General features: G+C 39.3%; 1 protein-coding gene across 8 annotated transcripts in view; it reads right to left on the bottom strand.

Moving 5' to 3' along the window:
• The window catches only part of TNIK (TRAF2 and NCK interacting kinase), a 377,677-nt gene that overhangs the window by 119,058 nt on the left and 235,936 nt on the right, over positions 1–22,683 (bottom strand). For all 8 annotated transcript variants that reach the window (XM_032341356.1, XM_032341372.1, XM_032341359.1 and 5 more), the window contains exons 4-6: positions 19,517–19,642; positions 4,391–4,501; positions 839–929 (exon numbers count right to left, since the gene is read on the bottom strand). In XM_032341356.1, the coding sequence (XP_032197247.1) occupies positions 839–929; positions 4,391–4,501; positions 19,517–19,642 (328 nt within the window). The remainder of the gene's footprint in view (positions 1–838; positions 930–4,390; positions 4,502–19,516; positions 19,643–22,683) is intronic.

Here is a 22,683-nt window from a genome sequence, read left to right as displayed (position 1 = left end):
GAGGGGCTTGTGGAGCACGGAGAGATTCTTGACCTTATCTGGACAATCCCAGCACCAAGGGAAAGAGTTCCCTCTCTGATCACTCCAGCAAATGCAAGCAGGATAACCAGCATACATTCAAAGTAGAATAATGAACACGCCTTTTGTACAGGTGCCCTAGGTAATAATGAAGTCGATGTAAATATAACTTAAACCATATGGGAACATAGCAGGAATTCATTATTCTAAATATGTCTAAATGTGGATATTTTTCAGTTAAAAAAAATGGGTCATCGCTGTTCTCTTACAGCAGCAACAAAGTAAACAAATGGTGAGATATAGGAACCATTTCAAGGTCAGTCACTTTAAAAAAAAAAGATTATTTATTTACTTATTTGACAGAGAGGACAGCGATAAAGGGAACACAAGCAAGGGAAGTGGGAGGGGGAGAGGTGGGCTCCCCACTGAGCAGGCAGCCTGATCTGGGCGGCTTGATCCCAGGACCTTGGGATGATGACCTGAGCCGAAGGCAGAAGCTTAATGACTGAGTCACCCAGGCGCCCCAGGTCAGCCACTTCTGATCTAAAGGGTTTTGCTTGAGAAAACCTGAATTATTTCTACATATTAAGCAAATGGTTCTGTCTGCCACATTGTATACCAGTTCACTTGTCAAATGCTTTTAGACATGTTTTGAAATGGACAAAGAAACATTTTCCTATCATTCCTTAGTACAATGACCTTCAAATTCATGGTGACAAATTTACATTCATTAAAAGAAGTAGAACAACAAAACCAACCAGCTGTTGAAATAATCCTATCAATTCCTTTGATTCCTCCACTCACTGGATTCTGTTCTTACCTAGTTTAACTTCTGCATTCTCAGTCAGCAAGACATTCTGCCCTTTAATATCTCGATGAATCACTTTATGCTGGTGCAGATGACTCAGCCCCTGGAGTAACAGAGAGTTAAGAAGGGTTAAGGAGAACGTAAGCCAAGATGCAAATAAATTATTTGGGTTGTCAATGATCCAAAAAAAATGTAAACTCACCCAGAGCTACTTTCTTTCTTTCCTTTCTTTCTTTTGGATACCTTCATTATCATACTCAGGTCTTCCACATGTGTATAGTGCTGTTCTAAACTAGGTAATTGATCAATATAAACTGAAATACAGAAGCAGTCTTTGCAATGTGTGCTGCTGTATTAAGTGAACTGCTTACATATCAGCTATGATCTAAGGTAGCAACGAACCCACGAGGACAATGATGTGGTTCTGGCATGCACGAGTTTTAGCTAACAGTACTATGAAAAGTGAGGACTGCCTGCATGTGCTAGTTTATAACAGGAACATCTATATAGTCTCCAAAAGGAAAACTAACCTGATTTAACTAAGTCCGCCACTCTTTTTTTTTTTTTTAACAATATTTGAATTCAAGAGTTAAAAGTTGCTCACTAAATTCTACTCCTGAAACTAATATTGCACTATATGTTAACGCACTTGAATTTAGATAAAAACTTAGTAGAAAAAAGAAGTTAAAGACTACATTGTATCATATAATTTTAATTAAGCACACTCAAGTATTTCTCAGACCAGTCAAGAAATCCCCCATTGCCTTTAGCCAATGTGGCTCACATTTTAAAAAAGAAAATAGCAGTTTCTATTTCCTTTGTTGACATCTGTAACTGTCATCTTTAGTGCTTTATGAGATTTGTGACTTTGTGTTCATTGTATGAAATAATTATTTGGTGACATCCAAACCTGTGTCCTGTTTCTCCATGAATTACTCTCTGTCGTATTTGTGGTGTGAGTTCTGAAATCTATGGACTTGCTCTAAGGTAGTGATACGTTTCTCAAAGTATAACCTAAAAAAAACTCAAATTGGAGTCTTGAAGCAAATTACATTATGCTAACACTTGCTAATTCAACATACTATATATGCAATTAATGTCATTTTCTTATTTATAATTTTCTTTACTTTTAATTTTCCTCCATAATGATGAAACTCTGGCATGGAAAGATGAGGTTGACACAAAAAGAAACAAAACTAAATATCTGAATTCCTGTGTTGGAAAAACTCAGCATGAAAATCTGGATGCCCCCCAAATTTGATCCATGGATACATTCAGGAAGATCAGTAAACGTAAACCATGTGAGAAGCTGGACCACTTGTTTGGGTTTGAAAAATTACCTTTCCTCTCTAGTCAGCTCAGCTCAAAGCAGGCACAAGCCGATTAAAGTGTCTGGTTTTACAACATACTAACATCCTGTGAGTACTCAGAGAGGCTGAGGATCTCCACATTCCTTCACTAGCACAGTGGTTGGAAGCAGGTACCAGAGCACATAAGTGAGCCAAACATTGTAGTAAATGAGATCATATGATGCCAGGAGAATTATGTCTAAAATATCTTGTGATTGAATGTTCCTTCCAATGAGCCACCTTATCTCAAAGGCCAGTATCTTCTGGGAAAATAGATTGGAAGAAAATAATCAAGTACTGAGTGGTACTCATAGGTTGAGACATCCTGCTGCTTTCAGAACCCTGGAGAGCTCATGGCTGATTCCCCTGGGTTCCCCGTTCCAAGGTTCCTCACCAGAGCAGAAAGGTGTATTGCAGAAACAGCCATGAAGATCCAACATATTCTTGGACTCATGGGGGCCTAAATAATTGGCCTAAATAACCCCTTGTGCGTTCTCTAAATGAGTGAAATCCTAAGTCAGAAATTCAACTGAAGTTTACACAAAAGCACCTCAACACTCAAAAATAAATGTCAGATTTGAAGGAAAGCAGCAACCATACCTCCTTGTTTCCCACTCAAATTCTGTCTTGGGCTCAGAAATCTTTTTGCCCACCCCATGCCATGGAAGTTTTATCCTGTTTGCTCTTAAGAGTTTTATTTTTTGTATCTTTTATATTTATATCCCCAATCAAGCTAGAATTAATTTTTGAATATGGTATAAAGCAGATATCAAGTTTCATGTTTTCCCATGACTCTTCAGTTGACCATGCACTATTTACTGAGGAGAGCACCCTTGCACTCATGCTTTGCAGTACTTCTTCTGCCATAAATCAGGTGTCCTGATCAAGTGAGTCTGTTCCTGGACTCTTGATTCTGTTCCCCTGACCGTTTGTCTATTCTTGTGACAATACCACTCTGGTTTATTTACTTAGTAGCTTTATAATAAGTCTTGCTAACTGGCAGCATAAATCCTCCAGCTGTCTCCTTCCTCTTCAAGATTGTCTTGCTATTCTTGGCAAGGCAATCTTTAAAACTCACTTTGTCATTATCCACAGCTATACCTAGAGGGATTTTGATGGGGAGTTCATTGAAACCATGGATCAAACCAGGGAGAAATCACTTCTTCACAATATTAAGTACTCTTATCTGTGAAATGGTATACACCTCCATTTTATTAAGGTCCTCTTTAATTTCTCTCAGTAATATTTTGTGGCTTTCAGTGTAGAAGTCATTCACACCTTTCTGTAAGTTTATTTCTAAGTATTTGACTTTTATGCTATTATAAATTTTGTTTTTAAATTTCACTTACTGTTTTGTTTTGCCTAATGTGGTTTGAATATTTTTAATGTCTTGCATCTACCCATCCATCCACCCATCCATCCATTCAGCAGAAGGTTGCTGCACATTTGCAGCACATAATCTTTCTCTCAAAAGTGCATCTTGGACACATCATGAAAATAGTTTTAACTTTTATTCCCTTAGATTAAGAAGGAAGAGCTTATAAATTAGATTGCCAAGCACATCTAGTAAGAATGTTCAGTGAACACACATTAGCCTCCAAATCAGTAGCAAGAGATAATCCAACTAGTCTGACTGAACTAAAATATGACCAACTATTTTCTTCTCTCTGAATTGATCTCAGTAAATATGACACCATTGTCCAGATTGCCTGATTGAGATCAGTGGGCAAAACTGGACATAGTCTTGTCCAGCTATTTTGATCAGCTTAACAGACAAACTCAAATAATTATTTTTTTAATTTAAAATCAGTTAAACTAGATTCTATATGCTAAAATGGTAAATATCATGTAATCCTTAATCTCGTTATAAACTTTCACAAATGGAAAATTCAAATGGAGTGATCAAAATACCTCTAAAAAAGTCATTTCCTAAGTGAGACCTTATCTCTTTGATCTAAAATCAGATTTCTAATTGGAAATATCATGGGAAATGAATCCTTTGGTAAGGGAAGTCAGAACGTTAACCCTCTAAATGAGAGTGCACGTAGCCTGTTCAGAATGGCTCTTGCCTTCAAGGGAGCAGACCCTAAAACTACCACTACCACCATCACTGTTAGAGTAAAGCTTTAAACACGTATGCAATACTTTTGTGAATGTTAGCAGAAGGTTGCTACAAAGTTCAACGCCTCCCAAGAGACTCTGTGTTGTCACTTACTCGTAAGATCTCCCTGCAGATGTATGCAATCCACTCCTCCTTCAAGGTGTTACCTTTCGTGTTCTTGATCAGGTCAGTGACAGAGCCAGCACCACAAAACTCCATCACCAACTGGCAAAGGAAGCAAACATGCCATGATTATAATCACACTTCATAGCTTCCACTGGGTTAAGAAAGCCTAAGTCATTCCAGCTGGCTGCTTTAGAATGTCGTTCCTATAAAAAAGAAGTGATCAAACAACAGTATAGAAAACATAAACTTGTATCTTATTTTTTTCCAAATGATAGAAAAGAAAGATTATTTTTAAATTTTCCAACCTAAAAATTATAATTGGAAATCGAGGAAAATCCCCATATTCTAAGTATTTTTTTTTTAAATGAGGGAAGCTAGGTGGTTCAGATGTAGTTGAGAATATCTCTGTGTTTTTATCCAGCAATTGATCTCATCTTTCCTACAAAAGTGGATCATTCCCCTGTCTCAAAGAACTATAGTTTTCTAGGCAATCTGACATTAGGACAATAAAGTATACACTGTTTATGCTATTGGTTTGTAAGTGGCACTGTAAACTGTCAGAATGGGGACTGTTTTTAATTAACTTCAGCAAATGTTCACAGGAGGTTAGACACATCAAATAAATTCAATAAACAATAAGCCTTAATTTAGCACCTTTCATCCAAAAAGCTTCAAGTTCTCTATAAATATAAACTCATTACAGCACTCAAGCAACTTTATCAAACAGGCAGAAAATAATCACCTCTCATTTAATGGGAAAATAGAGACAAGAAAAGGAAAAGCAATTCATTCGATTTTACATTCACTTTCTAGCATTAAGAAACATTCATTTTCTTACTTTCTCCCTTTTTTTCAAAAAAAAAATAGAAAAAAGAAAAGTCATCAACAAATGGCATCTTATTATTAAGTACTTATTTTTTTGTAATTATATGATAAGAATTCAGAATAACTAGCAATCGATCTCTGACCAGACACTAGAAACAACTAAAGTGGACCCACAATGAAATCACATTGATGGTTTTGGCTTTGTCCAAATGTACATTCTTAACATCAACACCATGTATGCCTAGTAGAAACTCAGTGACACTCATGAAGTGAGTTTCATGAATGAGTTTCCAGTGCCTTTTCTGACTGGTCTAATGATTCCACAGAAGGTAGGGAAACCCTACCATCTTCTCGAGACTACCAGAGGGAGTAAAGAGACTTCTCAGGACTTTTTGTAAGGAAATTTAAGAAGTACCACAATAGACCATACTGCAACCTAGTAACAGTTGTAAAATGATCACATGTGATAGTCAGGAAGCTATCAAAGACTATAGGTCATGTTAGAAAGAACTCAAGTATCAACCTGAAGAAGTTCTCACTGGCCAAAGATGGGAAGATTTGAGCATCGATAACAATAACAACTGCAATGGCTTGAAACGCATTAAACTTACCCAAATGCATTAACAAACTGATAAATGGAGGGAAAGAATCAAGAATTTGTATTGCGATTCTTAGACAAATTTTAGCACTAGATAATTTGGTAATTAAAAGGGGCAAATCTTCTCTTTATAAAATGCAGACATTCCATGTAATAAATGAAGAGGACATTACAGAATCAAATTATCACTATTTTATAGTCCCTGACAAACTAATGAATTTAAGCACTGATTCTCAATGGCTGTTAACATAATAAACATAAGAAGTAACCGACATTATTTGCTTCTTGATTAGCATAATAGCATCACCTAAGAAGTAGCCTTGCCAGAAACAAACAAATAACAAAAAACAAACCAAAAAACCCCAGAATCTGATCAAGCGTCTGGTTCCCACTACCAAATTACAGAAAATTCAGAGAACTGAGGAACATGTTACCTCATGGGGATACAATTTAGAAAACCTAGAACAGGAAATTCCACAGGGCAAATGACCTATTTACTTCAACAAATAAATTGCAAGAAGGAAAAAAGAAGATGGAGGGGATATTTATAGACTTAAAAACATTAAAAAGATATACCAACAATTTGCAAGGGATGCGACTTATCCGGGTATGAGTTTTTCCCCCAAAGCTCTTAAAATTTTTGAGGCAATTAGAGCTTTGAATACAGACTAGATATTTGATTATACTAAAGAAACATGAGGGTTTTTGAAAGTGTGATAATGGTACTGTGGTTATGTAAAAAAAAAAAGAGTTCTTTTTATGTTTTTTAAAGATTTTATTTATTTACTTGACAGAGAGAGAGAGATCACAAGTAGGCAGACAGATAGAGGGGGAAGCAGGCTCCCTCCTGAGCAGAGAGCCTAATGTGGGGTTTGATCCCAGGACCATGAGATCATGACCTGAGCCGAAGGCAGAGACTTAATCAACTGAACCATCCAGGCATCCCGATACCCAACTTTTCTATCAACATGGATGGGACTGGAAGAGATTATGCTGAGTGAAATAAGTCAAGCAGAGAAAGTCAATTATCATATGGTTTCACTTACTTGTGGAGCATAAGGAATAACACGGAGGACATGGGGAGATGGAGAGGAGAAGTGAGTTGGGGGAAATCAGAGGGGGAGATGAACCATGAGAGACTTGGACTCTGAGACTCTGAGAAGCAAACTGAGGGTTTTGGAGGGGAGGAGGGCGAGGGGTTGGGTGAGCCTGGTGGTAGGTATTAAGGAGGGTACATATTGCATGGAGCACTGGGTGTGGTACATGAACAATGAATTTTGGAACACTGAAAAAATAAAATAAGATTACAAAAAAAGAATACATAAAGGATACTTACAGATCAACAACAAAAATAAAAATAACATAATTTAAAAATGAGCAAAAGGCTTGAATAGACATTTTTCCAAAGAAGATATACAAATAACCAACAATCACATGAACTGATGTCTAACATCAATAGTTCTTAGGAAAGTGCAAACAATGGGATAATCAGGTGATGGGCATTAAGGAGGGCACGTGATGTGATGAGCACTGGGTGTTATAGGCAGCTGATAAATTGTTGAACACTATATCTGAAACTAATGATGTACTATATGTTGGCTAATTGAATTTAAATTAAAAAAGGGAAAGTATAAACAAAAAATCACAATAAGATACCACTTTACACCTATTAGGATAGTTACAATAAAAAAAAAAAGGCAGAAAATAACAAACGTTGCCAAGGATGTGGAGAAATTGCAACCCTTGTATACTGCTGGGGGGAATGTGAAATGTTGCAGTCACAGACAGTTCGATGGTTCCACAATAGGTTAACACAGAACTGCATTATGACCCAGCCAGTCCACTTCTGGGCATATGCTCTAAAGGATTGAAAACAAGTATTCAAACAAAAACTTGCAATCGAATGTTCAAAGCACCAGTATTCATAAAAGACAAAAGGTGGAACTAACCAAAATGTCCACTATCAGATGATAAACAGAATGTGGTATATCCATATAGTAGAGTATTATTCTGCTATGGAAAGGAAGGCCGTAGTGATGCCTGATACAACATGGATGAGTCCTGAAAACATTACACTCATTGAGAGAAGGACCAAAAAGGCTATGTACTGCATAAATGCATTTACATGAAATGTCCAGAAAGCAGAGGAGTGACTGCCAGGCACGATGGGGAGGGAAGAATGGTGCTGAAGGGGTACAGAGTTTTCTTTTGGGGTGATGGAAAAGTTCTGGACCTACATAGTGGTAACGGTTGCACAATACTATGTACTTAAGGCCACTGAATTATATATTTTTAAATGGTTAAGATGCTAAATTTCATGTTATACATACTTAGAATTTGGAAAAAGTGAGATGAGAAGATTGGTTTCAAAATAATAGTAGAAGGGAAGAAGGGGGTGAGCATGTGTTTGGGGCAGGATGGGTGGTAGCTGGGCTAGTTTGGGGCACATCGGTATCCATTATATTGTTCTCTTTACTGTTGTGTGTTTGGGGGATTCTCTATAACACAGAGTTAAAGAAAATCCTGTGATGTAGTGATAGGCAGCAGGCCAACCAAAGGAACATCCTTGCGTAGAAAGAAAATATCTTCTCCAACGAGCAAAATAAGTTTGTGCCCCTTCTCAAATCCTGTTTTGAAGGAACACAGTGACCAGACCTCCCACAAATGCCTCCATTGCTCGTCTATCAGCTGGAGAACACGTCCCACCACTGAGCCCCATTAGGCCACGTAATTATAGTTCCCAAGGAAAGCAGTGGAAGCCCAGTGGCTCCGGTCTTTTAAAATTAGATTGGACAAAATACTTTCAAATATTCAGTAGGAAACAATCCAGCCCTAGCCAGGCACTAATGTCAGTGATTTCTATAATTTGCTTCTCTATTCAGCTCCAGCTGAAGGCTGCTAAAGTCTTTTCATCTCACTACGGAATGAAATGATTGTTAAATTATGTAATGGGATTTAAAAAAAAAGACAGAGCGAGAAAGAGAGAGAGAGAGAGAGAGAGAGAGCAAGGAAGAAACCAGCATTTGCCAGCAACTGGATCTTGGAGCCGCACAGCAACACAGATAATTACCTCCACCAAGCAGCAGGGACCCTCCCTCGCCACAAGTAACCTCATCACATTAATAAACAGAAACAGGGCTCAACATGCCAAGCCCAGCAGCGGTAAGTCAATAACTTCCCATCCCACAAGCAAGAAATGATGGATCATTAATGTTCTCCCCAAAAGAAAGTTCTAAAAGAGTTGGCACTGGGGCAACACTACTTGCTCACATTTACTGAGAATTTGCCATGTGCCAGGTGCTGGGCTCAGTGATTTGCAGCTACTGTTTCATTAACTCTCTTTCCCTTCAATTCCCTTTTCCTTATTTACTTGGAAATGGAGCTTAGTTATGCGGGTCTGCAGCCTTACCCGGAGTCTATATACTCATTAACTATGTACAGCAGAGTGAAAGCATGGTCATCTCTCAAGTATTAGTTGTGTGACCTTGGGCATGCCTGTTTTCTAACCTCCCTGGGCTTTGCACCCCACCCCCAGCACTGTAAAATGCAAAATAAAATAAAATAAAATAAAATAAAAAATATGTTTGATGTGAATATTGTGTATCCGTGAGCAGCCCCAAATCTTAAACTATACTTATCACTTATATCTTAAATTATATTTATTACTTTTTATCTATTGCTCTGTTTGTACGTTCAGGGGGGAAAAAAATGACAAAGAGTTTCCAACTTGAAAGATGGTACCAATAGCTTCCCCAAATCCACTTCACCTTGGTGGTGAAGAATGACTGACAGGTGCTTATAAAGGGCATTGGGTACTTATGTTTCTAAAACTCCTATTAATAAAGAAGCACAAAGGAAACAAGTCCTTTTTGCAAGCTTGTATCTCATGGCAAGAAGAAACAGATCTTTTTATCTGGAAGGCTGACGAGGTGGAGGGAGAGGTTTAGAAGGAATGGGACATTTGAAATGCTCATTCAACGCCACCTAAACAACTGGGTCAGAGAACAGGATATTCCTATGTGTCACTTAGGAAGAGAGAAGGATGGCTAGGTTGAAGGTGAGGACAGAACCAAGCTCATGCAGGATGGGGGTCGGACCTGGACCTAGAACTGGAACCGTTCCGCCGAGGAGATATTTAAGAAACAGCACAGTAGGGACGCCTGGGTGGCTCAGTTGGTTAAGCATCATGATCCCAGCGTCTTGGGATTGAGCTGCACGGCCGGCGGGCTCTCCGCCCAGAGGGGAGCCTGCTTCCTGCTCTCCCTCTGCCCCTCCCTCTGCTTGTGTTTTCTCTCTCTCTCTCTCAAATAAAATCTGAAAGAGAGAAAAAGAGAGAGAGAGAGAGAGAGAGAAAAGAAAAAAGAAAGAAAGAAAGAAAAGAAAGAAAGAAAGAAAAAGGAAGAAAGGGCGGGCACAGTGTAGTGTAAACCAATTAAGAGGGTAAGGGTTTCTTGGATGACTTGGACATGGTAGTTATTTTTATCTAAATCAAAAAGGTAAACTTTTAAAAACAAAGCGTTCTAACATATGTCTGACTTACACGGTTGTTCATCATGTATTTTTGCCAGTTGTCTTCTATTTCTGACCAAGAAGATGTTTTTTCTTAGACGTTGTAGAGGGAGGGGACATTCTTTAAGTAAAAGATCTTGGGTCTCGGCTGGGCCCAGGGGGAATTTCGGAAGCACTGTCGGAGCCAGCCCTAAGCTCACCTCTTCATCGGGAGGGGCCTTCAGGAGGGAGTCACCTGCTGTGGTCACTTGTCACCTGCGCTTTCCAACCCCAATCACCGCTGAAGGAAATTTAAAACGTTTATCCTTAGAGCCAGTGTAAGAAGCTTAGAATGATTGCTGGGGTCCCTACAGTAGTTGCTTATATGCTAGTTAACTGGTTTTAAGCTCCCATAACTTGAAACAATGCCTCATGATATTTTAAAACTGCAGGAGCTAGCCAAAAATAGCTTGATTAGTTCTCCCCAAAGGTCATTAGTCAGTCAGTCTCCCACACAAATAACTGACTACTAACAGATCCCTTCTTTTTTATAGGAAAAGGAGGGACAAGAGATTGGCGAGAGGAAGAAGAGGAGAGAGCAGGAAGTCGAAGGCCCGCCTAAAATGAGAGAAGTCTGAACGCAGGAACTGAAGGAGTACTCTAAGGGTAGGAAATCTAAACATCCAAGAAGTCACAGCTCTGCTAAAGATCAGCCCATTGACCTTGAAGGCCCAGAAACATCAGGAAGGCACAAGGTATTTTTATCATGTGTGGCCGGGAATAGCCACAGATCTCAACTGCACGGTTTATGAAGGTGTAAACAAAACCAGTACTTTGTTACATAGAATGCTGCCTCACTTGCCAGAGGTAGTTGAAAGTCCCACAAGATCAAACACATGTGTATAGAAGTACAAGAATTGGAGGCACACCTATCCAACATATTTATCATTTAAATCTACTTCTGTAGGGGCGCCTGCGTGGCTCAATGGGTTAAGCCTCTGCCTTCAGCTCAGGTCATGATCTCAGGGTCTTGGGATCCAGCCCCACATTGGGATCTCTGCTCAGCGGGGAACCTGCTTCCCCCCGTCCCCTGCCGGCCTCTCTGCCTACTTGTGACCTCTGTCTGTCAAATAAATAAATGAATAATAATAATAATAATAATAATCTTTTAAAAAAATCTACTTCTGTAAAGGTAAGGTAAAACTGTTGGGAATTTCAAATTTGAAAAAGCAATGTAAACAATCCTTTGCATTCATTTTTAAACTAGCAAGTATTCGAAAGAAAAAAAAATTCTTTTGGTGTCTACATATTTTTAGACTTGAAAGAAAAGTGCTTGAACTATAAATTCTAAGTTTTCCAAAGATTAAAAAATTGAGTCCCCAGGACGTGAAATGTCCCCAAACTTTGTTGATACAGTTTCTGAATAATGAACAACTTTATAACTGAGAATGACAATGGCAGTTATATGGAGTCAAATGGTATTTTTTAGCCACAAGAAACCACTAGAAAGGCTCTAATATCAATGGTCACTGGTCATCAGGTCTAAAGAGAGAGTGTCTCAGAGTCAGCATAGCGGTATTCAAGGAACGAGGGACGTTAGTTGCATCATGTATTTGATTTCCAGTGCTCAGATTTCTCAGTATGCATGCAAGATCTGCTCGAGATTTTTTCCTGTTAGAAGTAAAGCATTATATGTCCATTCTGGGACCCTCTCACAGAAACTAACTTTATTAAGGCTATAAGAAATGTTTAGCTCTGCTGGTCAGAATGTTACACCCAATAGAAGAACGTGGGGAGTGGATGGGAAAGCAAGCTTTCAAACAAGTAAAAATAGGAAAAGAAAATAAAATACTAGCCTTAGATTTATGATTAAACAACTTCATGGCTGAGGATTTGAGAAGCACAGACCTCAGCTCAGAATTCATCTAGAAAAGGAACTGGAGGTTTGTGTAGCCCAATAGTGGAATAAGTTTGGGCACACAGCAGTCTTCCTTCTGCCTGGGTGGAAAGCAGTTTAAGCACAATTCAAATGAAAGTCATTGGGATAAAAAAAGAAATCATTTGTATATTCTTGTCACAGAATCACCCACCATTAATTCATAAAAATGGTTCGTTTAAAGCTGAACTCAGGCCCTATTGCAATGTATTAAATTAGGAATAGCTTTTACCTAAGTAGCATATCCTGTCTCATAGGTCATGCAATAGGGCAGCTCTGAGTCTGGGAACCTGGTTACGATCACTCCTCCTAATATTTTAGGCACTCCTCTAATTACCAAAGTTAGTCTTTCAAAAATTTCTACTCACAAACAATGAGACTCAGTCCCTTCTTCAGACAAATGACCTGGGTTCTACATATATGATGAGGGGAGTTCTTTAGTTCTATAAGTGACAGATACTGATTAAAACAAGGGGGTAAAAAAGAAAAGAAAAGAAAGCCTCATTTCTGATACATAGAACTCAAAAAAGAGAAATTTTAAATTGTTCAAAAGACTCAGCTTCAGGTGGCTTGAATTTTTATAACGCTACCCACAGCATTTAAATCTTAAAACAACCAACAGTGAAAGCAGGCCTGATCTTTTGCCAGACAGGATGCCACGGCAAATGTAAACTATACTAGACCTAGGTTTGGGGACGGTGGCCAACATCACCGAAGATTCTAGAAGGGTTCTCATGGGTACATCTTGGTATCTTACCCCCAGGTGACGTTACGCAGGAGCTCGACAAGTAATGTCAGTGCATGAAGCTGAGCGTGTGTGGAAGGCCACAGGGAGCACTGGGACCTCTGTTCAAGCTGGAGTGGGCATGTGATCCCCAAACAGCTCACACATTCTGTGGCTACTGGGGGGGTTCGAGCCCAGCATTCCCATATCATCCTATTTTTCAAAACTGCTCAAGGAATCCAGACTTTTGTGTGAAACTGTCTGATATTTTTCTAATGTTGGCATAATTAAAACACCACCACCTTATGTGAATCAAACTAAATACATTCACCTGGACAGTATTTAGCCGCTGGGCTGACAATTTGAAAACCCAGACCTACCCTAACATTGCTTTTTTTTTTTTTTTTTTTAAAGATTTTCATTTATTTATTTGAGAGAGAGAAAGATGGAGAAAGACAGAGGGAGAAAGAGAGAACAAGGGGGAGGTGGGGCAGAGGAAGAAGCAGACTCCCTGTTGAGCAGAGAGCCTGACTCAGGACTCCCTCTGAGGACCCTGCGATCATGACCCAAGTGAAAGGTTGACACTTAACCGACTGAGCCACTCAGGTGCCCCTGCCATTTTTCTTTAAGTTACTGTTTTTATGGGGCGCCTGGGTGGTTCAGTGGGTTAAAGCCTCTGCCATCAGCTCAGGTCATGATTCCAGGGTCCTGTGATTGAGCCCCACATTGGGCTCTCTGCTTGGCAGGGAGCCTGCCTCCCCATCTCTCTCTGCCTGCCTCTCTGCTTACTTGTGCTCTCTCTCTCCCTCTCTGTGAAATAAATAAAATCTTAAAAAAAAAGGGGATGTATTATTTTTATAAAATAGTCTAACCCTGTGATTGTGGTGGTATCAGAAGAGAGATAAAAATATGCATGATTTCACTTTCTAATGTCGGAGAAATTGGTGTACTCCATGGATGCTACTCGTCGCTCACTCCCGGTGCCTGAATGGTATGCAGCAGAATGGAGAGCGGCTCCCCACCCAGGCAAGGCGGATTGAGATGGCCGTGTTGTGTGACAGAGCTTGCTTGTTTCCAAGAGATCAGAATCTTTATTGAAAGTGCTCCCTTTTTTGATTTCCGGTTCAGGCCCACAGCAGTTGATAAAGTAGAATTACTTAGCCATTATCAGAAGTAGTTGTATTTCCGCAAAGAGATGGTACTAAACAAGGATTTATTGCTACAACAAGACTGATAGAAATCGCACAGATTATAATTCAATCAGACACCTAAAACAGCACACATATTGGTGCTGGTAGGCTATGTGCAAAACCTCCAGCCACAACAAAAGAAACAACTGGGGGATATTTCACGTAGCCTGAATACTGGGAATAAATGTTATTCGCAAGTGGTGTTTTGGGTGGCCACAGGTTTATCTCTATAAAATTCGCAATAACATTTTATATACATGCAGTCCTAACAGAATGCCGTTAGTCCAAAGAGTCAACTCTCTGTGACCTTTCCCAGCAGGTTTAATATACTCTTCCAAGCATATTTCCCAAACTTCGCATCAGTCTTATTAGTAACTAGCTGGTCCTCCTACCTCTTTGAAAATTGGGGAACTGAGGAATGGAAAAGGTTAAAGGTGAAGTCAAAATAATTGAAACCCAAAGCCTCAGTCCTATTTGGAACACCAACTTTTGATATCAAAACTATTTTTTGCAATTAAAAAAAAAAGAATGTAGAACTCAAGGGCTCGATTCTACCATCGGACAGCTGGGGTTGGCTAACCTGCTGGCTTTATCCCCCACCAGCTGGGAGACCCTGGGCAGATTTCCTAACTTCTCTGAGCCAAATTTCCTTGTCTGTAAAGTGGAAATAATGATACTATCTAATTCATAGAGTGGCTGTAAATGTCTGATGATATGACAATGCAAAAACACAAAAACTTGGCATGTGATAAGCAAGCAATAAATATTACTTGCTACTGTTATTCTTAACCTGGAATGGCTCGAATTTAGTGAGTCAGAGGCCTTGGAATAACTACACACTACCATATCCTATAATCAAGTTTCCACCAATATTGTAATCTGGTATTGATTTCCTAATTATTATGTTTCTGTTCTGCCTTGACTTTTCCAAGATCTCCCTTAGTTTGTTGTCAAATAGTAAGAGCACAAGTAGAAAAAGAAGATGCTCTTGCCCTCGGGGGCATTTCATGGCTTTGTATTTTCATCTCCAGTGACACAGAAGCTAATGGATGATTAGGGACATGGGAATGGACAGACCAGTCCTCTGCAGGAGCACCAACTGATAAACGCTAGGTCCTCTGTCTTCCAAGCAGAACATGAGGCCCGTGTGTTTAATCACAGGTGGGAAAATGGAATGTGAAGGCCTGGGTTTGGGAGGGATCACTAGTTGCAGATGTCCCCTTCTTGAAGTTGGCAAAGCAGACATCTTTCCCATGGTCTGGAAGGCCCTGCATGATCTGGCCCCATGTCTCATCTCCCCATGTTTCTGGTCACATCACTCCCATTGTTATTCTCAGAAAACACCCGGTTTGGAAGGCCCTTCTGTGAGTTATCTACCATGGGGCTACCCCTGCCTGCAACCCCATTGACCCTCCCCTGCTCTACGGGTCAGCAGCAGCATCTTCTGCAGTTTTCTTACTAATTATGTACATCGTCTGTAGTAGGAGGATAAGCTACATGTAAGTAGGGGCTTCCTCCAATGTTGTTCACGGATAGAGCCTAAGTGCTCAGAAGAGTGCCTTGTGCTAGCAAACGCTCGCTCTATGTTTGTGGGATGAATGAATGGGTGGATGGTGAATGAATAAATGAACATATACTCATGGAGACTCTGGATTCCCAACAGCCACCGCTGTCTTCATGGAAGGAGCAACTGGCCAAGGCGAGAACTGGCGGGTAGCAACGGGTCCCAGGGGTACAAAAGCTCCCATTCGCTCCATGCAGATGCAAATAGGCATGCTGCTTTCTCCCAGTGCCAGCTGGAAAATGGACTGCGGGTTTCGCTTATTTAAAAAAACATAAAACAAACTTCCAGGGCCTTTCCCAGCACTTCAGGCCAAGCTAAACTGTCACAATTCAGGACGCCTGCATTCATCCGCTAATGAGCTTTGAGGCCCTGGGAAAGTCAGTGAACTTCATGGGGACCCAGCAAATGAAAGGACAACTAATTCTCTTTCCAACTTAAAAAATCACAGCCTCAGGAAAAGGTAAAAACCAGTCAATCCCTGCTTGACCACTCCTCTCTTCCCTTCAACCAATGATTTCCAAATAAATATGGAGGTTTTAACAATTCACTCTCATAAGAAAACCGACAACATCCTATCGGGCCCATCTCATGAAAGAAAGGATATTACTAATGGGGTGTGACTCAGCTTGTATTCCTGCAGGTGATTCCTGAAGGTGATGGCTCCAAAGCCACATTTATGCTTTCTTATTCCCAGGGAACCATGCCCCGACCAAACCAAACATGTCTCTCCCGAAAGGGCTCCAATAGCTTTCATTCTCCACTTGTTACCTGCTGAAGCTTATAGCGATATGGGGGTCACTGCTAAAAAGCTAGATTCTTGATGATGTAGAAGTCCTTTAAGGAACACAGAGATATTCCAAATTGCATCATCTCATCATTTCTGTTGAACCCAGAGGCCACAGGTAAACTGAGCTTTCCGAGTACCGGTAGAAATCTGCTTTGTACCAATACTATTAGCAACCAAGTTTGCAGAAATGATGATCACTTTCCTTTACAGACCAACTATTTTGTGGCCACTGTACACCCAGCACCTTCCTAGCACGGAGGACACTGAGATGCAAACCACACCATCCTCGTCTTCAGGGAGCTGACTGTCTATGAGGAATAAAGATAGCCCCAAGAGAAACAAATAAAAAAAGAAGGAAGAGAAATGGCTCTCATGCTCAAGTTAAAAGAAAGTTTAGAAGAAAAAAAAAGTAGACATAAAAAAGAAAAAAGTTCTCAAGAATTAAATTGCTGAAATGACTACCCAGATAAAAAATATCTTCAACACCATTGGTATGTATTATTCTAGACAACCCACCATTTATATATATAGGTGGGCAGATACATTTTTTCCTTTTTCTTCCGTTTTTTCACAAAAATGAAAATGTGTTTTATCTAATCACAGCATTTTTAAAATGGATTAAAAATACCCATTATAATAGTTAATTGTTTATCCATTATAAATATAAATCTACAGCTTTTTAACTGTCTGATAAGTCCTTTCATAGTGTCGGTCAACGGACTTACTTTAAGCAATTACCTATTGGTTAACGTCTACATACATCTTGATGTAGTTGCCCAAATATTTATTTAGGATACATTCTTTTATATCTGTGTGTTTATCCACAGGTATTCCCAATTGTCCTTGAGTAAAGAGAGTACCAACCTCCAATCTCCATTTCCATAAGCAGGGGGTTTAAGTGTCCATTCTGTGTATATCATTTAAAAAAAAAAAATCATTGCCAATCTACAAGTTAAGAAATGATATTTAATTCTTGTTTTCTTTTGCATTTATGTTCTTGGCATGGTTCCATTTTGAGAACATCTTTATAGATAATTGATATCTCTGACTTTGTTAATCGTTGTCTTGTTCTTAATCTTTCTCTTAGTCTCATATTTTACTATTGATTTATAAAAATTCTCCATCTCTAAAGGCTACTAAATTCTGTCTCATCATATACCAAATGGATGTTTTTCCTAAATCAGTTATCTGCATTTTTACTTTGTTTATTATTATTATTTTTATAATGGGAAACTTTAAGAAATGTATATGGGCAAGTTCATCAAAATTCTGTTTTGTGGATATGCCCTTGCATACATGCCCTCATATATCTTTCTTTAGTATTTTACAGTTACAACTATTTTTCCTACTACTTTTATATTTTTAATTTTCACATTTACACCTACATTTAAGAGGGCATGATTAAAATCTTACTATAACTCTTTCAGAAATCACATAAGAATATATAAAATCAAGGTGATCATACAAAAAGGGTTTATTTACCCCCAAATACTTTTTTAATTCTAAATTTAAAGACAGGACTTATCAGGGAAAAAATAACCAGCAGCTCTTTTCACTTCCAAAGACTGTAATATTCAATTATCAAATGACATGAAAATCTTGTTATTTTTCTGAGCTAACATTATTACATTCCTTTTGGTCACCAACTCTATTCACTGTGCGTGTTTTATCTTCTCAGCTGGACGACAAATGTCTCTTGCATTAAGAGAGGAGACTGAGATTCTTCAATAAATTATCCATGAAATAGTAGTCATGGGATCCACACAATGTAATATATAATTTGGCATATAGTAAGCTCTGTCTAATTAAATAAATTTTGTGTGTCAGACACATATTAAGAACTCTAGAAAATGAATAAGAGGATAAGTGGTTAAAAGGGTATTTTTAAAGTAATTAATCCCACAGCAACATATGGGACAAATAAAGATTCAAGACAGAGAGAGACGGATAGATCAAGTAGAAGTCTACAGCAAAATCTAGGCTTCCACTGAATGGGCTCACCAGCCTGAGGGACTAAAAGTGAGTAAAAGTTCCATGGACAGTTATCAGGAAGATGAGAAGAAAAGCAATCTGTGCAGGGCAAGGAGGGGAGCAGTGATTTTGGTATCAGACGTACTGAATCTATTTTCAGAGGGACAGACTGTCAAAGATACAGGACTGGGGCACACAGCTAATGGGAAAGGAAAGCAACCTATGAGAGGACTTACACAGTATCACACTGTCTTAGGTATTTCACTCACAGAACTGGAATTTAAATTTCAGTCATCCATACATTAGTGACAGGCAAGGAAAAAGACTCCCAGAGCTTGGTTAGATCATGGCTCTACCATTTCTAGCTACAAAGACCTTAGGCCAATTTACTTACCATCTTTGTACACCTAAGTTTTGTCATCTAAGAAATGAGGAAACAAAAATGTCTCCCTCAAAGAGCTGGAATAAATGATATAATACATAAAAAGCAAATGTCATGATGCCTAAAATATAATTAAAATTCAATAAATGTACTAACTAGTGGAAAAACCAGAGAACTTAACAACTTGCTCTAGTGATATTCTACATTAAGGGATAAAGGATAAAGATACTTAAAAGATGGAGGGGCACTTAGGTGGCTCAGTCTGTTAGATGTCTGACCCTTGGTTTTGGCTCAGGTCATGATCTCGGGGTCACATGATCAGCCCCGTATCAGGCTCCACACACAGCATAGAGTCTGCCTGAGAGTCTCTCTCCTTCTCTCTCTGTCCCTCCCTATCTTGCCCACACATGCACTCTCTCTCTCTCTCTCTGTCTCTAAATAAATAAATAAAATCTAAAAAAAAAAAAAGATGCTTAAAAGAAGGAGAGGTATATAGGAAAATGGGAAAAATCTTGAAAACACAATGTTATGGAAATCATGGGGCTAAGAGCTTCAAAGAAGTAGTTAATCCAATGTGAGGATAGATGAACAAACCATTTAGCCCTGGTTGTTCTTCATGTAAAAAGCAAATCTGGATTGCACTACATACCCAAAGTTGGTCATCCATGCCTGGTGGGTTCTTTTTGATAAAAGCACCATAGTAAGTTGCAATATTCCGGTGATGAGAATATTTCTTCAACATGTTAATTTCTTGTTTGATTTCCTCCTCTTCATCCTGTATTAGAATAAAAATATTCTGTCATGAAAATCTGTTGTCCTTAGTTGGATTTTGTTTTTGTATCACTATTCATATCAACTATGTAATAAATTCTTTCTTAAGTTTTTTCTTTTGGGGGTGCCTTGGTGGCTCAGTCATTAAGCATCTGCCTTTGGCTGGGGTCATGATCCCAGGGTCATAGGATTGGGACTCACTTCGGGCTCCCTGCTCAGCAGAGAGCCTGCTTCTCCCTCTCCCACTCCCCCTGCTTGTGTTCCCTTACTCGATGTGTGTCTGTCAAATAAATAAATAAACAATTTTTTTTTCTTCTGTGGTTGTAAACACATATAATTATTATATAACTTGACTTTCTCTCTTGACTACAAGGAAAAATATTACAAGACAATAAATTGGCAATCTAAGAGGGTCTTCTCTTTGTACAGCAAACAGGCATAGCATACAACCTGCTAGAAAAAGAAATTGCATCCTTTGACCTGGAAAAGATCAAGGTAGACAGACTATTGAGATAAAATTCACTCTCAGATTCCGGGAACTATGTCCACTGAGTACCTACCACTGATCATATCTGGTAGAGGAAAGATTGGGGAAAGGAAAAAAAAAATGCAGTGTCTGAGATTTAAAATTTGTTAGGTTCATTTTCTTTGAAGCCTACTTTTATTGAAGTAACTGACTGAAGATGATGAAAGTCAGATGGGAAAGGGAGCGAGGGTAGTTCCCTAGATCTGAGGAAGTTCACAAAACAGGAGTACTCATCTCACTTTCAGGAAACTAAACATAAAAAGAAAGGGGGAATGTGGTAGTGCCATGGATGTGAAAAGAGCTAACTCTCCTACAGACTAAGTTTCCTGATATTCAGGTCTCATTCATTCTGAATTTCAATTTGGATTCCATCACCTTGGGCCACTTTAGGGAGCCCTAGCATTACCATCGGAGTGTGCATGTGTTCTCCCATAATTTGATTTTGATATGTACACATTAATTGGACCATAAACCAGTATTTTATTTCAGAGATTGGTGGAAAAAAATTCCATCCCAGGAGAGTTGTTTTAGATGCAGAGGTAGCAACAGTGATCTCTGCATGTAGACTGCTATATTACCTTTACCTTTAGCTGCCCATGCTGTGTCCCTGTCTGTCCCCTTCCATCTTGGGCTGCTCAGCCTCACTTCAGTGTCTACGGTGTCATGCCCTTCTGTGGTCTTCCATGGAATCTTTTTTCTCTTCCTCATCTTCACATAATTTTTACTCATTATTCCTACTAACTTTATATGACCTCCTTAGGATGTCTTCCCTAATTCTCTCAGGCCATGTCAAGTCCCCACCTCACCCCTCATCGCTTTATCTTATCTACCCCCTACACTTAACACTTGCACCATATTGGTTTTGGTATGGAGATATGTCATAATTGCTCTTTTACTTGACTCTCTTCTCCATGGATTCTAAGCCCTCCTCTGCCTTCAGGTCTCTGTTCCAGAGTCCCTTCCCCAGCAAAACTCCCTGATCTGTCTCACTTGGTTTGAGCCTCGTGGATCATCATGTGTCTCTCCCTTTGTGGCACCTTTCCACATTTATCCCTCTGACCATTTGATCAAACTCTCTCTTCCTCATCAGCCCATAATAACTGTAAACACAGGAACGGAGCCTGCTTTTGCTCTTTGTAACACGCCTCGCACCAGGCAAAGTGCCTGTGAGGAAACATGAATAAAAGAATGAACACCTGCGAAAGATGAGCTGCTTACAGCAGCGTTAGTGGGACTTCAAAGGAAATGGTAAGAATGAGATGAGAAGAATGGTGAAATGCTGGCATTTCCCATTTCCTGACCATGCAAAAATAAGTTTCAGCGAAAAACAATGGAGATTTGCCAACCTAGGAAAACGAAACATGTTACATGTCACATGGGTTAACAAAATTGAAGACTAGGTGATCTCAAAATAGAATGTACAACCGGGGCGCTGAGCTGAGGAAAAGCATGTGGTCCTTATGGTGAGGAGGGGAGTTGAGGAGGGAGGGGATGGCATACCGCTGATCACTGGGTTCTTTCCTGCAACTATCAAGAAACGACTTATGCCTTTGCCATTGGCCTGGGGAGGGACTGACCTTCATGGATCTTACACTTGGCAAAGGGTCCACACAGCACACCTCAGATGTCTTATTGTGGTGCATAGTGAGCTATTTTAAACCTACTATGTGAGGCCAAATTATTGTGGACAAATGCAGGATGTGAGCGGTACTTTGGGGAAGCCTAAACAGAAGGGGAGAAAACAGACCTGAGGGTTTCTGTGGGCAGCCTGCTATCGACTGCTGCTTCCATTAAAGAGGGAATTACATGAGGCAATAAAACACCCTTCTCTCTCCCACGGCAGCCTGCCAGTCTCACCTTCAGTCATTCTAAGCAACAAGTTGGTTCTACAAGCATTGCTGCCAGCCTCCTAGGTTCTCAAGAGGATGGAGGGTAATGTGGGAGAATCCACTGGGTGGGGAGTATAGTGTCTTAGAAAAAGTTTACTGTGCTATTAAGAAAATAAGAATTTATGAAACAGTTAAATAATAGTATAATTCAATATATAGTTAAATCCAAAATAAATAGTAATGGAGAACAGAATGAAGGCAGCAGCTCTCTATCACTTTGCAAAGGTAAAGTGAGGCAATATGAAAATGAAGAAAGCATAGGCACTGAGTCAGAAAAATGAGGGTGGGCAGGTGGGGTGTATGTTCTCTTTGGGCTCCATGATCTTAGGAAAGTAACCTATCTTTTACAATGTCAGTTTTCTCTTCTATAATTAGATAGAGATTTTATAATAGAATTTTATTATAAGCCCCAGTCTTCTGTGATATTTGAAAGAAGTATGTGAAAGTTATAAAGTGTAATACAAAATAAACATTATTTTTAATCTTGTCAACCAAAAAAATAAAAAAATAACAACAGTGGAAGAGCAGGAATGGAGGTATCTTGAATTTTAGTTTAAATTGCATGGTTTCTAAACACAATTACGGAACCACTGTGGGTCATTGTTATGTAGCTCTAGCATAGAACCTTGA

The sequence above is a fragment of the Mustela erminea genome, chromosome 1, assembly GCF_009829155.1.
Source record: "Mustela erminea isolate mMusErm1 chromosome 1, mMusErm1.Pri, whole genome shotgun sequence".
NCBI classification, from domain to species: Eukaryota; Metazoa; Chordata; class Mammalia; order Carnivora; family Mustelidae; genus Mustela; species Mustela erminea.
This window is presented reverse-complemented; position numbering and strand designations above follow the sequence as displayed.